The following is a 22,429-nucleotide window of genomic DNA, read 5'->3' as shown; positions in this document are numbered from 1 at the left end:
TAAGTTTCTATTTAAATAATTTTTTTATAATATATTTTTTAATTATAATAATTTATATTTTTTATTTGAAATAAATATTATAATAATATATTTTATGGGTAGAAGTGAAATATTAAAAAACTATAAGAGTATAATAGTCTAAAAATTTAGCTCCTCTCCAAAAATCCCCAATTTGAAAGGGAGCTAAAATGAGAGAAGGAGGGGAGAGGATATTTTGGCTTCCTTCCCTTCCAAAATTTTTAACTAAATGAGAATAGGGGTTCATTTTTCCTCCCCTCTCCTACCCGACTACCCTTCCCTCCAACCAAACAAACCCTAAATTTCCAGCATCATATATAATTTCTTTTTGATTTTGTTTTTGGGCACAATCTATTTTATTTTCAATAGAGCATAGAGGAAACGGAGCTTCCCTTTTATGCTGGCCCACAGGCCCAGAATATAACTCAAAGGGCCTCTTTTATTTTGGGCCTACTGAGCTGGACTCAAACTTCGACAAGGATGTCCACAATTTTTGCAAGAAAAAAAGGACTGCCATGGGCCGCTGGTTAGGGTTCGATACTCGAACCAAGTCCAGCCACTGTTGAATGTTGGAACTTAAACCCAGTAAACCCCCATATTCTTTCAGAAGCGATTTTGCGTTGTCGGAATCGGATTTCTGTTCTCCGTCTTTCTTTGCATCAGCTCCTGCTCAACAACTCCATCACTCTTGCGGAGTAGGAGACCATGAGCAGCTGGAAAAGTCTTCTTCTACGAATTGGCGATAAATGCCCCGAATATGGAACCTCCGACTTCAAAGACCACATTGTTCGTAAACATAATCTCTCTCTCTCTCTCTCTGTGCCTCTTCTTCTTACGTTTTCTCTTATGAGGAGATACATGCCTTTTGTTTTAATTTCCAGGAAACATGTTTTGGTGCCCTTCGACGAGAGCTAGAGCACTCTGAAAGTGACGTATTGCAAGTAAAGTTCACTCTGTCTGTTCATTTTTTCAACCCCAAATTTGTGTTTTAGATGCATTCTTCGTGGCTACGTTTAATTGTTAGGCGAAAAGTTTAGAATTTTCTTTTCTTTTTCCTTTGATCATTTAGCGAGGTGGTTACTCATGGGCACTGCTGAGATCTTAGAGGTGTATAATTCTTGGAAATTGAAAGTCTTCCTCGTGTTTGAAGAATCTGCTTGGTCACTGGACCTTCTATATATGTTTCCATCCTGCTTTATTTAAGGCTCTGATTTTTTTTTTTGGGATGCATTTAGGACTCTGATCGTAATTGTTAATTTTTATTCATTATCTGTAATCTGTAAATAATCAGGGGCAGTCTTCATGTGACTGACTGTGGGCCTATTTGTTGGCAGTCAATCTAAACAAATTTAACTGAATTATAATATAATTCAAGCACACGATTTTACGAAATATGCTATCAAAAACATGCTAACAAACTCTACCGCGGGATAAGATACCGCTGGCTTAGCCCAAACCAAAGATTTTCATTTGAACCGTAAATAGTTGATATAGATAATTGAACTCTAAATTACCCCAAATTATGACTTACAAATCCTGAATACCAATTAGATCGAGAATTAATACAGGATGCATAGCCTTCTCTCAGATTACGTTGCTGTGACTTCCAGTATTGTTGTAGACAAAGAAACCAACATTCAGTCTGCAAATTTAAACTAATTATTACTTCGTGCTGTGCTTACTTTGAAAATTCATGCCTTGCGATTGGAACTGTAAATAACAATGTGTTGGTTAATTGTACTATTTGTGTCTTTGCCATTTGTTCTGCTGGTTCAAATTCTTCTATTAGAATCTCTTTTTCACGTCTTGACTCCTAAATATGATAACTTGATTAGAACAATAGTATATGAAATATGGCCCCTTTTAATTGCTACATGGTATTTTTCTTCCATCATTTGAATATTTTGGATGATATAGACTTGAATCTTTAATGTCTGCTAGATGAACATATTCAATATCATTAGGCGTTTACTTAAATGTATTAATGCAGTTCCTTCTGGATTGTGCTGAGCAACTTCCTCACAAGATCTCTTTATATGGAACTGTGGTATGGACTCTCTGCCTTTCTCTTTCTCTTGAATTGCTAATGCCTCTCATTAGTTATTTTTACCATGTTGCAATTTATGTTTCTGTGCGACATACATGCATCTGCATGTTTGCAGAAGTATGTTTTGCAGATATGTTTTCTTTTCCCTTATTTTTGTTTTCCTTTTAACCTTAGCTTACTTTGTTCTTGATTTTGATTATCTGCTGCGTCCAACTTTTTTAATTACATCTTGTCTATCCTTTTTTCTTTTTTAAATAAACTTTTCAACGAGCTGCTGTTTGCTGATATCTTATTTCAAAATATTTATTTTATCAAGAAAGTTTTTAAGAAGCTAGAGGCTGGTATAGATGATTACCTGGTCCCACTTTTTGTCCTTTTGTATTGTTCAAATGCAACCTGAATAAACTCTGTCTTGCATATGTTTGCCACTTGTCAGCTTGTAAATTTCAAGGATTTTTCGCATCATAGGTTTTATACAATTGGGCAAACTTATAGCGTTAAGGGCTCCTAAATACCTTGGCACACATACTTATAGCGTTAAGGGCTCCTAAATACCTTGGCACATTGTCTTGCATAAAATATATGAACATGAAGCACGGAATTTTCTGTACTATTAAATTTTAAAAATTAATTTATAATGATTAAGACATATAAAAAATCAAACTCATTAATGAAAAAAGCCTATAACCATCCATAAATCACAAGATCAAGTAGTTGAATCATGATGAAAATAGTCTTGTCTGTGTCCCAATATGTATAAACCAATTCCTTCTCTTTGCCAAAGGCAACATCATGATAATGATCATTATTAAGAAATCCTTCAATTTCTTCACCATCTCCTGGCCTGAGGTTTCCATTTGTTCATAAATCATCTCTGCAGCATGATAAGAGAAGGCTTCTTATATTTATATGGTTAATGAATACAAGATTACACATTATTGATTGTCCAAGGATGGGCTGAACGAATCTCAAGTGATAACCTCTATAAATCACTTATATGGCTGTTTTTGCGTTACTTATATGTAGCTTATATGCAACAGTTCCTATCGCAGAGCTAAAGCTGAGCCATATGAAAGTTGCAAAGTGACTTATGATGCGTAACACTTGGAGCTATTGCATTGAGTTAATTATGTCTTAGTCTGAAGTACTTCTGTTGTTTTTGTACTTGTATTTATATACTGTTAAATAAATGTGTACTATGTTTATTGAATTTTTTATTTTTGAAGTTTTTTCTGGCTTCCTAATTTTACATTTGCTCTCAGATCGGCTTGATTAACTTAGAAAATGAGGACTTTGTAAGGAAACTAGTGGAGAAAACTCAAATTGATTTTCAGGTAATCCATTTAGCCCCTTAATCGAGCTGCTAGATTTTTTTTTACTATTATATTCATGCTTCCTCTTTTACATTGGCTGGCGTTGGCAGGATAGGATTTATTCCGTGTGAATATGTTTTGTGTATTCTGTTTAACATTGACTGGAAATTTCCTGACTTCATGATTAGAAGGGACTTCATGACTAGAAGGGAAATTGCCCGAGTTACTGTGGGTTTGCTGGACTCCAAATAAAAAAATAGTATCTTCCCATTGTACTTAACTAGAGAGACTCATACATGGTTTCTTATTTTGGAAAAGTAAAAGTATTTACTGAGCTGAGTTGATACTGGCTACCTCAAGGCCCATAGAACATCATATGGAGGGAGTGAGTAACTAAGCCACATTATTCACGGTTTGTGAACAATGCAGCTTCCTTAAACTTCTATAAATGTATTCGTGATGTGATTCACTTCTAAGTTGTCTGGCTTTATTGAAAGTAGAACTCTTATACTCTTATTTATACGATAAGCTCTATTTAAGTAGTTTGGTAAATAATTCCTTGTTAGGAAAATCTTGAAAGGAATGAAAAATAAAGCTTTGCCATGCTGTAGGATTGTGTGTGTCAGATGCAAGAAGCCATTCAGAGGATTTTTTTTCTCCTTTGGATGGAAAGATGACATTCAAAGTTTAATTTGATATCTGAGTACCTCTGTACACTCTCTTTTCCTTCACTATATCTTAATTGTTTCTCATCTCATGTTTCTTTTTCCCCTAAAATTAGGATGCCTTAGATTCTGGAAACTGCAACAGGGTTCGCATTTTTCTGCGGCTTATGACTGTCCTGGTACGTGTACTGTTGTTATTTATTGTCAATGAAAGCAGTTTACCCATAATGACATAGTGGTTGTTTTCTAGTATTTTTGTACTATATGGGTAGATACGAATTGCTTTAGGCCTCGTTTGGATTGCCGTTACAGATGGTAAAAGCATACAGGGAAGCGTAAAACTGAGGTTTGTGGCTTATTGTGACTCAGAAGATTGTTTGGATAGGGCTTCTTTTCTAACTGATTTATAAGAAAAAGTAACTTTTTTAACTGACTTATCCAACGCAATCTGGATCAACTTTTCTAACTGACTTATAGGAAAATTGTGCAAAGCTTACAATCTAGGCAGTTATGTGATTCCATTTATTTTAATTAGAGACCAAATGAATTTTAATTTATATTCATGTTTGTCTATTATGTATATTTAATTAATTATTTACAATGTGTTTTCAAATCTTTTTCCGTGACAAATATTTTTATTTTATAATTTTACAAATAAACTATATATATTTTATCACAATAATTTTATGTGTTTTTTTAAACTATTATCACATTAAAAACATAAAATTTCAAACACTATTTCATGTCTTTTCAATCATTTTACAACTAAACTAACTTTTCTATCAATTATCCAAACAACTTTTAACTTTTTCAACTGACTTTTTAAAAGCACCTATCCAAACATAAATCGTATTACACCAACTGACTTTTACTCTAATTTCAGTTACAAAAGTTAGTTGGGTTAGAAGACAGTTTTGCCCAATGCCAATCCAAACATACCCTTAATTATTCACAAATTATATTGTTACAATTCATTCATCATTCTACATCAAATCACTGTCCTGTGTGGAGTATGATTTCCTTGGGCACACTGTTTCACACTTTTCTTTCTTCCCCATGCGACCTCTTCCTTTGATAATTTATTCTCATGTGATTTAATGTATTTTTTGAAAGAAAATTTATGCTTTCCTGTATTCCTTAGATGTGCAGTAAGGTTCTTCAACCAAGTTCTTTGGTGGTTGTCTTTGAAACATTGTTATCATCAGCTGCCACAACAGTCGATGACGAAAAAGGGAATCCCTCCTGGCAACCATGTGCTGACTTTTACATAACTTGCATTTTATCATGTCTCCCGTGGGGTGGAGCAGAACTTGTGGAGGTAATATTTCTATTCTTGGCCCAAAAAAAAAATCATGATTTTTTTGAACTTCAGAAAACTCACACAGGCCAGGATCAAATAGTTGTTTTATATTGTGATCTTATTTTTACATATTTTAATGTGTTTTGATCTGATTTAACTGTTTTTATCTCTATTGAGAAATCTATTTCCCTTTTTGGACCTCACTTTGGGTGGGGAAAAAATTGGAAGGCACAATTTTTTTTTTTTCAAAGGACGGGACCATGTTTTTCATTCTCCTGTGTGGATGAAGAGAACATATGGATAAAGAAAACCATACACGATTCTATTTTCTCGGAAACTATATAATTCTGTTGACACTTTTACCTTGAAAATTATTTGATTGTAGGTTTTGTTATAAATAATTTGTAACCCAAATTTTGAATACATATAAACTAGTTATCCGCCAAACAAACTCCAAGAGTAACATATCAGTGCCCATTTTTTGATATAACGCTTGCTGGCTATATGTTCCCAACTATGCCATGGTTGCAGCTTGCCACTACACAGCAAGATCTGAAGAACACACACAATCTCGCATAGTCAATTGATACCTTGGCTCTGTAGTTGGGCGATTTTGATAGTATTGAATTGAAAGGCAATTATGACATTTAACTAATTTGTGCAGCTGTTTAAGAAGTTCTCTTTCTGTGTGTGGTGTAGAAAAGTTTTAGCTAAGGCTGTGGATACTCTTACATCTTCTTTTGCACGTCTATTTGCAGCAAGTTCCTGAGGAGATTGAGAGAGTAATGGTTGGCATAGAAGCTTATTTGAGCATCAGAAGGCACACTTCTGACACTGGTTTATCCTGTTTTGACAGTAATTATGAAACTGAGAGAAGTCTTGGTGACAAGGTTGGCTTATTCTTAGCTATTAATCGAGATTTATTTATTGACCATATCATCTCGTATTTCCCTTCCATTTTGTATGATTGGAGTCTTACTGTCGGTTCATAATGTACCAAGGAATTGCAGTACTTCCAAGTTTTAAAGTTTATTATACACTTAACCGTTGAAAATTACTTGTTCAAGTGGGAGGCAAAGATTAGGAATTGAAATATGTTAGTGCTAGATGGAAGGTAACATATGCCCAGACTTGAGCTTGCAGAACAAAGTGCTTTCTGTATTAGATTATATAGAATTTGGGGAAAAATGGGGCAGAACTTGAGAGATTTTACTGAAACCTTGATTTACATTTTCTGATGAAACTTTTAGTTAACAAAAAGGTATTTGTTACCCTTTTTAAGTATTTTTTTTCCTTTTCAATTTCCATACTTGAGTTTTTTAGGGTCATTTCTTGTCTAAATGTCTTGATAGATTCTCACTTCTGGTTTATTATTGTTCTATGCCTTAGCACTCTCTTCTTGGTCAGAACCTAATTTGTTGGGATGGGTCTACTCCGTGTCTGAAAAAGTGTAATATTCTAACTACTGTAGATGTGCTCTTAAATTAGAATGGAAGGGTCCACTTTCTGAAGTCAATGCTGTAGTAGGCAGTTTTTTAGGGGTAGATATGCCTTGGGCATTGACTATTCAAATTTTTATATCAATGATTTCTTGTTCTCTTTTTAGGGAAAGATGTGATATTGTCGACTTTGTTGAGGCCCAAAAGCAAATATTACTGTATTTTATGTTAATATCTTGATTCTTCGACCTAAAATTTGTTATATAGGCTTTACAAGCGTTTATATTTCTAATCTTCTCAAGGCAATTATGCAGGACTTCTTGGAAGATTTATGGGATAGAGTACAATCTTTATCTAACAATGGATGGAAAGTTGACAGCGGTAATCTTCTTGGAGAAAATAGATTAGAGATGCTATCTTTGCTGTTGAACTACATGAGAAAAAGCCATTATTGTTTTTGCTGATATATAGGTCGCATCTAAGTTTTGCCCTTTATTTTATGGATCCACACTGTCACTATAGATATGTTTTGAATGATTTGATAAGGTTTAGCTAATCAAACTTAACTATTTCTTAAATTATCTATAGAATTTTATGAAGCTATGAAAAAGTAACTCAAGATTTGCTGCTCATTGGATTCTTATCTTCAAATCTTGGTTCCATTTAAAAGTTGATGCGTGCTCACGAACCTGGATTACATATTTGGAACAGACAATTGATGCTTGGATACCCTCTAATAGAGTTCATAGCACTTATGTTTTATTAGAACCTCTGACAGGTTTGATTATCATAAATTCGGTGGAGGGTTTGGTTGGATTGAAGGACTCCCAGTCTCCCCTAAAGGGCCGCATGTATTGATAGATATCCTTCCTAGTACTTATTTCTGGGGATGCAGGAAAATGGGTTATCACTTGGGTCCCCCCCCCCCCCCCCGGGCGGGGTCTTATTGGCATTTCACCATCTAAGTAGATGCCTATTTTCAAGCCCTAAAGGGCAGCATGTATTGATAGATATCCTTCCTAGTACTTATTTCTGGGGATGCAGGAAAATGGGTTATCACTTGGGTCCCCCCCCCCCGGGGTCTTGTTGGCATTTTACCATCTAAGTAGATGCCTATTTTCAAGTTTTGCTTTCTTACTGTTTCACATTTTTCTTTTTGATTGTAACTCTCACTATGGTAATGTGAAGCAAGTATGACCAAATTATGTCTTTCATACTTTGCACCAGCAAGTTGGAAAGTGTGTCAGGTAGGAAAATATAATTGGGGGCTTATAATGCGTAATGAGTGACGCTATGTAGCATTGTTATTTTTGATTCCCTCATTTGGTTATACTTAATGATTTATCACTTTTGATCACCTTGACTTTCCTTGTCCGGTTTAGAGTTTGATTTCATGTAATGTTTCTGTTGCCAGTTCCAAGGCCTCATCTTCCATTTGAAGCCCAGCTGGTTGCTGGAAAGTCCCATGAATTGGGACCGATAAGCTGCCCAGACATACCGAACCCACCTCCAATCCCTTCTGGCGTAGCTTATGGTAAACAAAAGCATGAAGCTGAATTAAAATATCCTCAAAGAATACGACGGCTTAACATATTTCCTCCTAGTAAAACTGAGGTCTGTTTGCCATAGTAAACAAAGTTTATCAGCTTATACGTATATTGCATTTTGTTCATAAGCTAGCTCTTGAGGTTTTAATAATATGGATTTCCAAATTTGCCGAAATCATTTATGTAGATTCAATGGGAAAACTAACTAAATCTTATGGGTGGCAGGATCTACAGCCGATAGATCGATTTGTTATGGAAGAGTATCTCCTAGATGTGCTTCTGTTCTTCAATGGCTGGTTTGTACTTGCTATCTTTTATTTGATCAATTTTGTTGCCTGTGCTCTATTATTATGCTTCACCTAAGTCTACAACCACTTGTTTTTATGTGTTTCTCAGCATAATGGTATTTAGTAAATAAATCATTTGATATCTTGGAGTTGATAAATCACAGATCTTAGCTAAAACAGGCATAGTTTTGTTCATTTTGCCGTTTGGGAGAGTATAGATCTGCTCTCCAGCTTGTGATGACTGATGAGCCTCTGACAGTTTATGCAAGTTAGGTTGTTGATGGTTATTATTGACCATGTTGTGGATATATTAGTTTTTTGTGCGATGCTCTGCTGATGGTCCTTTTATGGCAGCCTGGGCATCAGAGCTTTGCTACACCTTTGAGTTTGTTTGTCGTAATTAAAAGTTACATTTTCACTATCTTTGCAATTTAGCATATCTATTCTTGTTGGAGCAAAAAAAATAAAAATAGTATATCTATTCTTCATCCAAAAAATAAAATCGAGCAGGTGACTTCAATTGTTAAGCATTGTAATGGCGGTGTAAGGACTAGTGTTTTACTTTTGTTTGACTAAAGTTTAACTGTCCTCATATTTGGGTTCATGCAAAGCTAGTCGAAAGGAATGTGCTTCTTTCATGGCTGGCCTGCCAGTGCCCTTCAGATATGAGTATCTTATGGCAGAGACAATTCTCTCTCAGGTATGACACTGTCAATTAAAAATTTTCTTCTATATACGTGTTCCGATGCAGATACTCTAAACCTTAGCATTGCAAAATTATCTGTTGAGGTTTCCTAATTATACTACTTCTGAAAGATGATTTGAGTAACATCTAATGTTTATGGAATCATAAAATGAAATCATTTCCACCTGTTCTTGATAGCTGATGTTTTAGTAGGAAGAGAATGAAATCACTTATTCAACAGTCAATTAACCATCCTCAACATAATGAATTACTCTGCCTTAGAACTTCAACATGCTTTTCAATGATATTTGTTTTTCTTGCAGTTGCTGATGCTACCCCAGCCCCCTTTCAAGCCAATATATTACACACTGGTCATTATTGACTTATGTAAGGTACTATTAAACTGACTCAATCATGCTTGCTTCTTTCTTTAGTTGCTGAGTGATTATTGTTTGCCCTGATAAGCGTTTTTTTAATGGATGTTTGACTTTTATCTCTGCTTCAATGCTTTATAATCACATGGCTACACCAAAAGGCTCTTCCTGGAGCTTTCCCTGCAGTTGTAGCTGGAGCAGTTCGTGCTCTGTTTGAGAAGATTGCTGATTTGGACATGGAGTGTCGGATCCGCCTCATTCTTTGGTTCTCTCACCATTTGTGAGTTTGAAATCTTTAAATCAATTTGGGTAATTATGTATCTTGGTCCAACATTCAAGATGATATGACTTTTTTCATGAGTTTGTTGAGTCTATTTGTTGAATAAGGAATGCAAAATTTGAGGAGTAATTGGTTTGATATATTTCTGGTAGTCCACATTATTTGGCGCTGTTTAGCAAATGGTGGAGGATTTTGCTCTAGCATTTTGATCAAGTTAAAATGGGTCTTGAGGAAAAAATAATCTGTTGTCATGTTAATATGCAAGTTCATATAGACTAAGTGAACTCTTAGTCCTTTAACTTTAGACAAGATTTTAATTTAGTCTCTTGACTTTAAAAAGTATATTTTTGGTTTTTTAATCTTAGAATCATTAACAAAAAATGATATTGAAACCTTGAATGTTGATCAAACATTCTCAAATACTAACATATTTATTTTCAAAAGAACCATGTTTGTTCCAAAAAATCATCATTTAAGACTAACAGTTTTAGGATTAAGAGATTGAAAATACACTTTTTAAAGTTAAGGGACTAAACTGAAATCTAAGTTAGAGGACCAAATATTTTACCTCTATATATTTATTTGTATGGGTTGTTTGATGGTACATCGCTGGAAAATTATTAGCCCATCACTTGCTAGTAGGTCATTGATGCAATCTAAGTGCTGGTCTTGCCACTGGGAAACCACGACATGCCAGCTATTTTTTCTGCCTGTCTTTAGAAACAAACTTATGTTTTGTTTTCCACAAATTAGTGTTAAAAACTTACCCTTGAAGTAGACTTATTGAATGAGGAGCAGTGCCATCTGGTTACTCTTTTTTCTTTACAATCTTCCCCCCTTTGCAAATAGGCTTAACAATTTACTTATATAAATAGTAAGACGGGAAACATTAACATTAAGTATTAACTTTTGATTTCATTGATGGTTTCTGTTATGCAGATCAAACTTTCAGTTCATATGGCCGTGGGAAGAGTGGGCTTACGTCCTAGACCTCCCTAAGTGGGCTCCACAACGTGTGTTTGTTCAGGAAGTTTTGGATAGAGAAGTTAGGCTGTCTTATTGGGACAAAGTTAAGCAGGTACAGCAATGTAGCTGGGTTATACCGTGTTCTGGTTTTGCCTCAAACTAAAAGAAAATGGTAACTAATACAAGTATCGCAATATTAAGTCTGGATGTCCATAACCTTGCAAGAGTTTTTTGGGTCAAATAACCTTCCAAGAATTGTCTTCTGAAAATCTACACTTAGAGCTATGTAACCTACAACATGAATGGCTTCTTGGGAGTTTTACATGATCAATACACATAACCTCCAACTGTTATATCCTGCAATTATGTAGATTTTTTCTTTTGTTGTAACTCTTGAAATAGAATTTAAGGACTTGTGGCCTAAGAAATAGTGGACTGGTATCAAGTGATTGTAAGCTTGAAATGAATGAGAATCACTCCCTATTTTTTTCTCCAATTTTCTATTATCTTCTCCATCTCCCTCATCTCAATCTCTTGTGTTCTCCTTATTTTCTTAACAGTAACATTGTTTTATGTTCTTGTTGACCGTGTGCTCTCTTTCTATCTTATCAATTAATTGAATTTCTTTATTAATAGTTGGAAATTTTGGAGTTTATGATATATTTTCTTTTATGGTATTTTGCATAGAGCATTGAGAATGCACCTGGCTTAGAAGAGTTGCTTCCTCCAAAGGGTGGACCAAACTTCAAATATGGTGCGGAAGATGATAAAGAGAACACTGAACATGTACTTTCTGGAGAACTGAACAACATGGTTAAAGGGAGGGTGCCTATCCGTGAAATGATTGCATGGATTGATGAACATGTTCTCCCCAATAATGGCCTAGAAGTTACCCTCAGAGTGACCGTACAAACTCTTCTAAATATTGGATCCAAGAGCTTCACTCATTTAATAACAGTCTTAGAGAGATATGGACAAGTCATTGCAAAAGTGTGTCCTGATCAGGATAAACAAGTCATGTTGATAGCTGAAGTGAGCTCTCTCTGGAAGAGCAATACTCAAATGACTGCTATAGCAATTGACAGGATGATGGGTTATAGGCTTGTATCAAATTTAGCCATTGTCAGATGGGTCTTCTCTCAAGAAAATATTGAGCAATTTCATACCTCAGATCGTCCATGGGAGGTATTCTCAATAATTTGACACAGATGATATTTCTTCTATGCTTTTTCCTATTGATTTTCTTTCTTTTAGCTTTTAAACTATAATTTGACATGATTGGCTTTAGACGTCTTTTTTTTTTTTTAAAACATTAGAATGCCAGAGACTTGGCATTTTGTTATAGCTGGCATTATTATCACTGTAGACAGATCAGAATATCTTTTTGTATCTTGGTTACATTTGGTCTATATCATGCATGCCTCATACTATGGTTTAATAACCCCTCCTCCCTTTTTGTTTTGCCACTTACAGATTCTTCGAAATGCAGTAAGCAAGACATTTAACCGTATTTCTGATCTAAGGAAAGAGATATTATCTGTTAAGAAGAGTATCGCTCCAGCTGAAGAAGCTGCCAAGGAGGCAAAAGCAGAGTTAGATGCTGCAGAGTCAAAACTTACCCTAGTAGATGGTGAACCAGTTCTTGGTGAAAATCCTGTGCGGGTGAACCGATTGAAATCTCGAGCTGAGAAAGCAAAGGAGGAAGTGGTGTCCCTTCAAGAATCTTTAGAAGCTAAGGAAGCTCTTCTTGCCCGGGCAGCTGATGAAAATGAGGTAGATTATGAAATGCTATAATACTTATTTTGTGCTTTGTCTAATCCTACATAATATCCTGACTTGATTACCTTTCATTTGCTTTTCTGTTTCTCCTTGTATTTTCTTGACATTTGCTGTTCACATGCACAGGCATTATTTCTCTCATTGTACAAAAGCTTTTCGAATGTGTTGATGGAGCGTCTTCCGGAAGCATCAGCAGCTCGAACACTTAATGAATTAAAGTCTATGCATGTTGATGAGATGGCTGTTGACCCTGAAGAGAAATCAGCTATGGACTTGGACAATGAAAATCAGGCACATCAAACGAGGTTTCAGCACCTCCATGAAATAATAGCTCAATTCTTCTTTATGTGAAATATCTGGATGATAATATGGCAATTCGGATATCTTATTTTTAATTATCTTTTCTACAGTCAGTCGAATGGTGGGAGGACAAAGAATGCTTATAATGTTGGTGAGAAAGAGCAGTGGTGTATCACCACTTTAGGATATGTAAAGGCCTTTTCTAGGCAGTATGCTGCTGAGGTATTGCGCAATTTCCAGTTCTGATGTCTGACTGAGCTTTGTAGTATTGAACAGCCTGCTATCTTTTGATGTTGCTGCTGCGCGTTTGTCTGTTTCTTGGCGTGCCATGATTTATGACTCTCACTCCCGAAATAATATTTCTGAGCCTTGCGTGTTCTGTGGAAAATGCATTAAAGCATATCAGTTTTTAATTCATTTGTAATCGTGCATTTGTAGTAACGTGGTATTTTTATTCCTTTAATAAGAATGGATATCATTGTTAGCAGATACTACTAATTTGCTTATTGCGCTGCTGTATAGTTGTCAGTTGACATCTTGTCTGACAATGTGGTTTTTGTTGGCAGATATGGCCCCATATTGAAAAGTTGGATGCCGCGGTATTGACAGAAGATGCGCACCCTCTTTTTCAGGAAGCCGTCTATTCTGGTCTTCGAAGACCAACTAACGAGGCTTAATCTATTTTTCATTTTCCCTGTTTTTCACTATTTTTTTTATAAAAATAATCCATTTAGGTTGATGGGTTAGGATCCTCACTCTAGTGATAGAAAGGGTTAAGTCTGTATCCTGTTGTAATATAAAAGACTAGCATTTCTTGGTAGATGAGTAGTAGCGGTTCAATGCTGAATGAGACTTGACCATTGCGGGTTAATATGTTTTCTTTCTATCTTGGCCGTCTTGCCTTGGAAGTTTAAGCACGCATACTCTCTGGAGCCTGATAAGGCACGTAATGGAAGGGCTGCTTCGTAGATTTTATACCATTTGCCATCTTGTTGATGTACGTGATGAATACGCATATTGAGTCGACTAGGCTATTCCATTCTGTGTGCTGTGTGAATTTTTTACTACTCCTCCGGTCTTTAATATAAGATTTAATTGTTGAGTTGGTTTTGGTTTTAAATATAAAATTTATTTATCATATTTATCAATTTTTTTAAAATTATCCTTATAGATACTCTCTCAATCATAATCAAGTAGAAGAAGGAGAGATGGATTAAAGAAGATGATTATGGTATTTTAGAAAAAACGTGTCACATTTCTTATAATTAACTGACTTATTTAATTTTTTTAATCTAATCAAATTAGTTAAATGGATCTTATATTAAGAATTAGAGTATTTTGATTAGACACGTGATTGTGAACATGTTATGTGTAAATTTTCTTTATTCTTACATTTTGTATATTATGGGTTTGTCACATTGAAAGTTTATTGTACTGTTGCGACCATTGCCGGAGGGTAATATTATGCGAGTTCCTGTCTTCCACCAACGACGTAAATTGATGGGTTTAGGCAGTGTAAATTTTGGAAGTTCCCCCTAGGTATGCTCTTGCCTTCGGATGTTGATTGTCGTCAATGTTCCTCGAACGGAAGCCATGCTGCCTTATGTCGTACAAATCCTCAGATGTTCACTTCTTTCTTCATTGTTCAATTCAAGCCCAGAGAGAGTCACAAGTTGAAAGGCATTGTTTACCCCAATTCAACGCATGAACTCGCATGGTCGTGCATTTAATTTTACATCTTGAAGTCTAACCTATTTTCTCTCCTGTTGTAAAACTCATGAGCAGCGGAATGTCTTTAACGGCTAAACAAGCTTTTAGTACTAGCAGTGTAGTAGAACCGTAGGGCACAATTGTCAAAGCAATAATTGTGTTGGAAAATGAACGTTCAAAAGATCTTCCATTACGCGTGGGCCGCTTTTAGATTATTACACTTGATTTTTTTTTTTTAATGCTTTGGTTACTCGACCTTTGTTTTGTTTTGCTGAGGTTAATAACTTGCAATGCTACATGCATAAACTGTAACAGCCTTCCTACACACATTTACTATGAAAAAGTGAGGTACCTAAAATCTAAATAGAAAAGATATGGGAAAATACGCAAGCATGACGCATGTTGTACGTTTCTAAACATTACTAATTCAGGATACAATCAATTATTTCAAGATGTTTTTCTTTTCGAACTGACAATTATGCTTGAGATATTTGAAGGCCTTCAACTGGCACTGCACTGTTGAATTATTCCCGTTATAGCGTAGTTCTCGTCTGCCTGATTCTTTCGAAGTGCCTCTGTTCTTTTCATCTTTTCTGTTTTATCGTTTTACCTGCACTGACTTTTCTTTTTGCCAACTTTTACCTGTACTGACCTCGAAGTTTGCCGTAAATTATTATTATAATACATGCATGCCACACATATCAATGTACTAATTTGTGTTTATATTTAAATTCTCTTAAAATTGGAAGTTGTAGCAGATGGATCGAGACAATGGAAGGGGGTGATCGAAAACTCTCTAACTCGTAACGAACTGGAACAAATCGAAGCGGCTTGTCATTAATAGCTATTTATGTTCATTAGAAGTTTCCGAGACGATTCTGAGATATTTTCTCTGATGTGAATGTACCTTGCTATTCTGGGGCTCTTCGGAACTGTAACTTCCAACCAGACGTTACAATGTCGTGAATGGGCGTACAATAATAATATTCATCTTGAGAATAGTGCGTGGTACGATATGAAGCATTACCTGGGTTTAATTCTCATAATTGTTGGGGCTGGTATTCTTTTACCAAGTACTACTCATAAAACATCAAGAATATAATACAACATAATATAATATGTGCTGCAGTCTTCTCCGCTTATAGCTGTGTAACCTGCAATATAATCTTGCTTCATCCAAGTTAACCCGAACAAAGAGACGGAAAGTAATTGGCTAAGGCCGAAGCTTGAATTCGAAATGAAAAGTATTGTCGATGGAACGGAACAGCTAAAGTTGTATGGCAGTGACCTAAAGATTGCGAGAAAGGTGATAATGCTGAAGCATTTACTCTCTCTCTCCCTCACACACACGCACACACTTAAAAGATGAATACTTTCTTACCAAGAAAATCTGATGAACTTTTTTATGGAAGATCATGTAATATGTAATTTAGGTTCCTTCAATTTAAGAAAGGCAAAATTTTGCAATTTGTTACGTCGTGATGATTGGCGTTTTTGAGTTCTTTAAGGGTAATCTAGATCCAGTAATTGGAAGGCAGCAAGAAATAGAGAAAGTTCTACAAATACTGTGCAAAAAGAAGAAAAACAATCCCTGCCTCGTTGGGGATCCGGGTCAGGAAAGACAGTTATTATAGAAGGACTTGCACAGTGCCTCTCAAATGCTACTGTTCCATTAAAACCCCAAGGGAAGCTGGTAATCATAATTACATGCTCATCAAGAATTTATTTATGTTTGAAAAGTCTACAGTAGAATGATATATACTGTGTTTGATTATGAACATGATATAGGTGTTTGCCCTTGATATGGCACATGTCATCACTGCCTGTTCATCGAACCCAGGGGAGCACTTGAATGACATAATGACACGGATCGTGGAGGAAGTTAAAGAGAGCGATGGAGAAATTATTCTCTTCATTGATGATATTCCAGCAGTACTGAGAGCTGTGTCTATTGGTGAAGCCCTTGATGGATCTGACGCTATAAAACTTTTCCTGGCTAGAGGAGAAATTAAGGTTGCATTTTCATATACTACCTCCGGTCCTATCTACAGGACCTCATCTGTAGACTACAAACGAGATCTTATAATTAGGACCGAAAGTAGTATTGTCTAATATAATCTACTCTAATAGTGATCCCCTGAAGATTAAGTTGAACTGATTGAACTGAATGAATGACAGTGCGTGGCAACAGCCACCCCAGATGAATACAGCAAGTACATAGAGAAGGATTCGTCTTTGAGGAGTCGTTTCCAAGCCGTTAATGTGCCTGAATCAACAGTAGATGAAACTATAGAGATTTTGAAAGGATTAAGCAGCAAATATGAGCAATATCACGGTGTTACGTATGAACACAATGCTTTGGTTGCTGCCGCTCGATTGTCCATGAAATATTCAAGGTTAAAACGCAGAGCTAAACGATTCTTTTAATCTTTTGTTCTTATTACTGGTTAATTATCGGATTGCCATATACTTTAGTTGGGTTTTTTCCCCTGATTTAGCGACTGCGTCCTGCCTGGCAAGGCGGTAGACCTAATTGATGAGGCGGGTTCCAGAGCTAAACTTCACAATCAAATGTTGGTAACAGAGAACGACATGAAACAAGTTCTGTCAATGAGGACAGTAAAAACTTTCCCTCAAAACATGAACATGCCCACTGCGAGGATCTATTCCAAGGCTAACCCAAATTACTGCATTACCATTCGTGACGGCAAGGTCATTCTGGCCCGATCCGATCCTGCAGATGAATATCAGGTTTTATTTTCCTCCTTTTATCATAAGAATTTAGCGCTGTTAGCTTATATTGGACAAAGCTGCTGCTTCTTTTTTTCTAAATTGCAGTTAGACCTTCTTGTTCATGGCCAAGCCTACCTGTTATTTATTGCAGCATTGGTACAAGTACGTGAGTTCATGGACGAAGGATGAACTTGGATCTGCGTTTTCTTTGGTGAACAAAGCTTCTGGTGAGGCCGTGGAGAATTCAATGGGTCACACTCGTCCAGTAAGTGTAACCAAAAGTGATCAATAATTGATATATGCAACATGTGCTTTAGGCACTGAAGGCTTTCATGATTACGTTGTGTACAGGTGGGGCTCATACCTTTCAACCCCGATTATAATGGCGTCCCTGTTCTGTGGGTTGAGGGCGAAGATAGAAGCGATGGTTACAGAACTATGAGAATGGTTAATAACACTGATACTTGTTTGGATGCCTATCAAGGTGTTCCGGAATATGGGGGTGTGCATGATGGAACGATTGTAGGGCTCTGGGAATGGAATGGGGGTGATAATCAGCATTGGAAGATCGTACCCTGCTAATAGCAGTGTTGGGACAACTTTTAAGATACCATTAATTAATGTTTTAAGATGATTCCAAATGGCATGTATGTACGTACTATTCTCTGTTTTTTTGTGCTTTAACTGTGATGTGATGAACAAACTCTATTATCATAGAAATTATAGAATGTGGTTCGTTGCAGTATATGTTTTATTCAATTTTTTAGGATCATGCACTGGGCAACAAATTCTGAAATAAGGAGAATAAGCTGATCATATTTTAATTTGAAGGAGGTGAAAAATTAGAAAGTTATTTACAATTTTTAAAATGCATAAGGGCAACTCGTTGCAAGATAAAGGTTGTTGCTTGGAGTTTTTGGAGTTTTTCTTTTCTTTTGTTTTTTTCTCTAAGTGGCAAGTGGCAAGTGGCAACTGTCCACTTCGCAAGTGAGTATGAGGGCAGCCATTTTGTGAGGTATTGGATCAGATCTTGCTGGAAAAGGAAAAAGGTACATTAAGTGGCTTGTTGATATAAAGGTGAACGACTTGCATTTTTTTTTTTTTGGCAAATGAGCAAACGCCATTTATTTGTCATTTTTGCCTTATAGAAATTAAATATCGCAAGACAATATTGGTCCATAAAAAAAAAGGAGGCAGCGGGACCATATCTCGCTAAAACATCGGTGTCTCATCTTCGTTCGCAGCATGCATCCCCTTGCGGAGATACGCAGATTCTGATTTCTTCTCTTGGTGATCAAGTCCCGAATTAATGAAAATTCACCACAAGAAGACATTGGAAAAGAACTTTGTTTACCTTTCTCATTCTGCAGCGAAACCCCACTTCTTATCTCCAATCATTGTGCCAATAACGTCCCGAGTCGGTTTCAAATTTCTCATTTTCGCGGTGGATCTTATCTTCGTCCCTTTCGTTGAGTTCACCTTCTATTTCAAATGTGATTCTTCAGGATTTGCAATTTTGAAGAGATAAAGTTAGCTCTCTCTGCCTGTACAATGCCTTGCATTCCGAAGCTTAACATTATATATTTTGTCTTTCATTAGTTATCGGTTAGTTCATTGAATTAGCTGAATGGGTTCGAACCAATCGGGGCAAGTGATCGAAGGGAGCGACGAGGAAGATGAAGAAGAAGAAGATGAAGGAAACATCGACGATGAGAGGAGTAGGTCTGGATCGGATTCTCATTTGTTGAAAAGGGTTTTGGAGCAAGAGCCGGAGATGCTACCGTTGCATTCATCAGCGTTGCCGCTCTCTCCACAGCCTTCTTCCCTGGGAACGCCGCGGCATTGGCCCGCCATCAAGATGTGGGATCCTTACAATGTCCTGGCTCCTCCGCCGTGGCCGTTGTTCTCAAGGAGCTTCTCTGCGAACGCGTTGTACGATGATCGGACGGTGACGGAGGTGTTTCTGATCAGCCATGGGGAGTGCGAATTAAATTTGAGGCCGGATTTGATATGGGGTCGTTGCCCAGAAGCGGCTTTAACGCTAAATGGGAAGCGACAAGCGAGGGCTATGGCCGTGTTTTTGAAGTCTCAAGGTATTCTGTTCAATGCTGTGTATTCGTCGCCATTGGATCGGGCACGCTTAACGGCTGTCGCTGTCTGCAAGGTACTTCACATTTTGCCTACGCTCAGTTTGGTAATTATTTTGAAGCTCTTTCGAAAAGCAGTTAAGAGGCCCACAACATGATGAAGTCTAGAATAAAGCTCCAAGGAGTTTGGATAACGCCTAGTGATAAGCCTGTGATCACTGTTAGATGATTTAATATGTTGGAGTTTGAATGCGAGAAAATGACACTAAATTGATAATTATGGATATACTCAGGATAGAGAATTATTCATCACCATCCTTGAATGGTCTTAAATATAGACAGCATCTTAGCTGACGGTTATAGCTTCCTGAACATTGAACGTGCCAGTTATTTATTACATTAACATGATGATTTGGTTCCTTTAAACATTTTTAACGCGAACAGGATTGGCATCTTCTTATTTGTAACTGTATGCGAAGATACCATGTTCATTCTATAATAAGGGTGGTGATAATGGGTGCGCTGACCTTCAAGACCCCGGGGCGAAGTGGTCTTTTGAGAATTTCTCTTGTGATGCTTGCTGGTCTTCACTTTTGTTACATGTTGCAACAAAAATTGAAGCTCCAATCTCGTGTCAATATATTTTTAATCCTTAGGTTTTGGAGGTTCTGACTTAATGAATAGTAGGCATAATTGTTCACGAGGGAAAATTAACTGAAACTCCTACTTGATGCCTGCGATACTTGGATAAGTATGCCAATTCTTAAGTTTATTTTTAAAAGCCATGTTGAATACTCGCAATCTAAGAACTGTTGTTAGGCAAGTCTGCGGCAGAAGAGACGGAACACTTTTGTCAAATTAGGGGCCTGTATGGAAAAGATTAGCCAAAGTTACAACTCTTGACTCTTGCTGTTGTTTTGTGCTGATTGATCACTTGGTTGAATACATCATACAAGTTGATGTCCTTTTAAGAAGTCTGGATAATGTCTCCAAGAAAAGTAAATTAAAAAAAGAAGGCCGTATAAAGGTGGAAATATTAAAAACTTAAAGATATATATTTTTTGTGTTCAAGGTTAAGCACTGAATAAAGTTGGCTAGAAAGTGTGGTTGAATGCATTGAATGACTTTGACCCACGGGGAAATAAAATAGCCATAAAAGAAATGCACTTGAATCTTGTAATGAATGTCAAGAAGGAAATTTTGCTTCGTAGCCATGTTCTACTCAAGAACAAGGGGTGCATATTTGACTTTGACATGCTAGTTTAGTGACACATGCGACATGACTGTGTTGTAGATTATATGATGGTTTTACTCTGAATTTACGAACCTTTAGAACTCTCATTCTGAGAGATGCAACAATGGTTTTGAGAAAAGGACATGTTCTCTAACGGAATCTAGTGGTCGAATTCTCATCCTCTATAGCTTCAATTGACAGGAAGTTAATTTTTCAGAGGAACAGATTCAATCCTCAGACGCAATTGCAGATATGAGTCAAGGGAGTTGGGAGGGTTGCCTTTGCTCAGAAATATACACACCTGAAATTCTGAGTATCATTGACAGGTTTCAGCCAGATTTTACCGCCCCATCTGGGGAGTCACTTAGACAAGTGGAATTCCGAATGATTCACTTCTTAAATGAAACTGTATATGGACTTTCTGAGAGATTGAGATCAGATTTCTCCTCTCATCAAAATGAGAACCAGGCATTTGCGCAGCACAGTTCCCAAATTACGGGTAACCCAATCGATCAACAAGATGAAACTTCTCTCCATCCAAACCAATTGGATTCAGTCAAAGGTCATAGACTGGCACCCTTGAGGAAAAAATCTGGTAAGAGTAGGCTACAGGTTGTGACAACCACCGGAGATGAGATTGAAGATGAACTTTCTCCCTGTGAAGTCAACCGCCAGAACTTCCTGCGGAATTTGAGTTTCAGCAGCCATTCGGCGTCTGTTTCCTGTATAGGTGTTTTTAGTCATTCTGTGCCCATCAAGTGTCTTCTGACTGGACTTCTTGGATGCAGCCCACTGATGTCGCACATGATATGCATAGATGATTCTTCAGTGACGGTATTGCAGCATTCTTTGAGAACCGGTTGGCAGATAAAGAGGCTGAATGATACAGCACATCTTAGGCTTCTCTAATCACTAAAGCTATATACTCACAGAAATTCGAGTTTAGCACTGGTTGGATTAAAAATTTTAGCTTGCCTGGTGCTATCTACCAATTCGCATGAATTGGTCCATTGCAATCATTTATACTTGCCGCAGTCGACTCCGAGTGAGAGATCAGGACGTAGTTAGATTGTTGTATCAATTCTTTTGACTTTTATCTCAACTGGTGGTATCACGCCTATGTATTTTATGTACTTAAAGGGGTAATATTGTTTGAAATTGAGAAATGAGAAATTCAAGAGCCTGGAAGATACGCAATTTTTTTTTTTGGAAAAATATTCTCAACGCCAGATAAGACAACTATTAGACCTCGTTCCTAATTGGATTTCTCAAATGCATTGCGAATGGGACAATAGGCGAGGGGTGTTTGTAAGGCAGTCAAGCTTATCTGCATGAAGCTCTTAGGCCGTGTAAAATTATCAGCAGGTGCCAGGACGTCTCCGATATTACCTTAATTAAGATGAAGTTTTGAAAATAGAATGGGTTAATACGCACGTTTATAATTTGATTAAATTTTGATTTTGTGATTTCATTACTTTTTGGTTTGAATTTAATGAATGGTAGCTAGGTTTTTAATGAATTTTGATTTACTCCTTATATGTAAATTCAAACCAAATTTTTAGAAAACAATAGGAACCAAAATTACAGATTTATAGGGTGTTTGGGTAAAAACAAAACTATAGTTTCAAAAATATTTTTTACAATATACGAAATAAATATGTAGAG

The 22,429-nt window shown here is 36.6% G+C and overlaps 2 protein-coding genes across 2 annotated transcripts; both read left to right on the top strand.

Annotated features, from left to right (window-relative positions):
* The first annotated feature begins 628 nt into the window (after positions 1 to 628).
* LOC114719798 (nuclear cap-binding protein subunit 1) lies at positions 629 to 14,097 on the top strand. The gene is made up of 19 exons (XM_028905330.1): positions 629 to 804; positions 900 to 959; positions 2,009 to 2,065; positions 3,328 to 3,399; positions 4,160 to 4,222; positions 5,185 to 5,361; positions 6,102 to 6,233; positions 7,097 to 7,163; positions 8,197 to 8,396; positions 8,555 to 8,625; positions 9,232 to 9,316; positions 9,625 to 9,693; positions 9,837 to 9,955; positions 10,895 to 11,033; positions 11,609 to 12,106; positions 12,395 to 12,694; positions 12,827 to 13,005; positions 13,111 to 13,222; positions 13,567 to 14,097. Exons 1-19 carry the CDS (start codon positions 724 to 726, stop codon positions 13,675 to 13,677), a joined length of 2,592 nt encoding a protein of 863 aa, XP_028761163.1. The 5' UTR covers positions 629 to 723; the 3' UTR covers positions 13,678 to 14,097.
* Positions 14,098 to 18,653: 4,556 nt separating this feature from the next.
* On the top strand, positions 18,654 to 21,937 carry LOC114719799 (uncharacterized). The gene is made up of 2 exons (XM_028905331.1): positions 18,654 to 19,607; positions 20,966 to 21,937. Exons 1-2 carry the CDS (start codon positions 19,071 to 19,073, stop codon positions 21,671 to 21,673), a joined length of 1,245 nt encoding a protein of 414 aa, XP_028761164.1. The 5' UTR covers positions 18,654 to 19,070; the 3' UTR covers positions 21,674 to 21,937.
* The last annotated feature ends 492 nt before the right edge of the window (positions 21,938 to 22,429 follow it).

Source organism: Neltuma alba, unplaced genomic scaffold (assembly GCF_004799145.2).
Source record: "Neltuma alba isolate B1F8T4 unplaced genomic scaffold, ASM479914v2 tig00011952_pilon, whole genome shotgun sequence".
NCBI classification, from domain to species: domain Eukaryota; kingdom Viridiplantae; phylum Streptophyta; class Magnoliopsida; order Fabales; family Fabaceae; genus Neltuma; species Neltuma alba.
Note: the sequence above shows the minus strand (reverse complement) of the source record. Positions and strands in the feature narration are given on the sequence as shown.

Excerpts from the sequence above, each read along its gene's own strand:
- LOC114719799 (XM_028905331.1), top strand. The coding sequence starts at position 19,071 with ATGGGTTCGAACCAATCGGGGCAAGTGATCGAAGGGAGCGACGAGGAA. Across the intron at positions 19,608-20,965 it reads CGGCTGTCGCTGTCTGCAAG|GAAGTTAATTTTTCAGAGGA; the intron begins GTACTTCACATT and ends TTCAATTGACAG.
- LOC114719798 (XM_028905330.1), top strand. The coding sequence starts at position 724 with ATGAGCAGCTGGAAAAGTCTTCTTCTACGAATTGGCGATAAATGCCCC. Across the intron at positions 8,397-8,554 it reads TTCCTCCTAGTAAAACTGAG|GATCTACAGCCGATAGATCG; the intron begins GTCTGTTTGCCA and ends TATGGGTGGCAG. Across the intron at positions 12,695-12,826 it reads GGGCAGCTGATGAAAATGAG|GCATTATTTCTCTCATTGTA; the intron begins GTAGATTATGAA and ends TCACATGCACAG.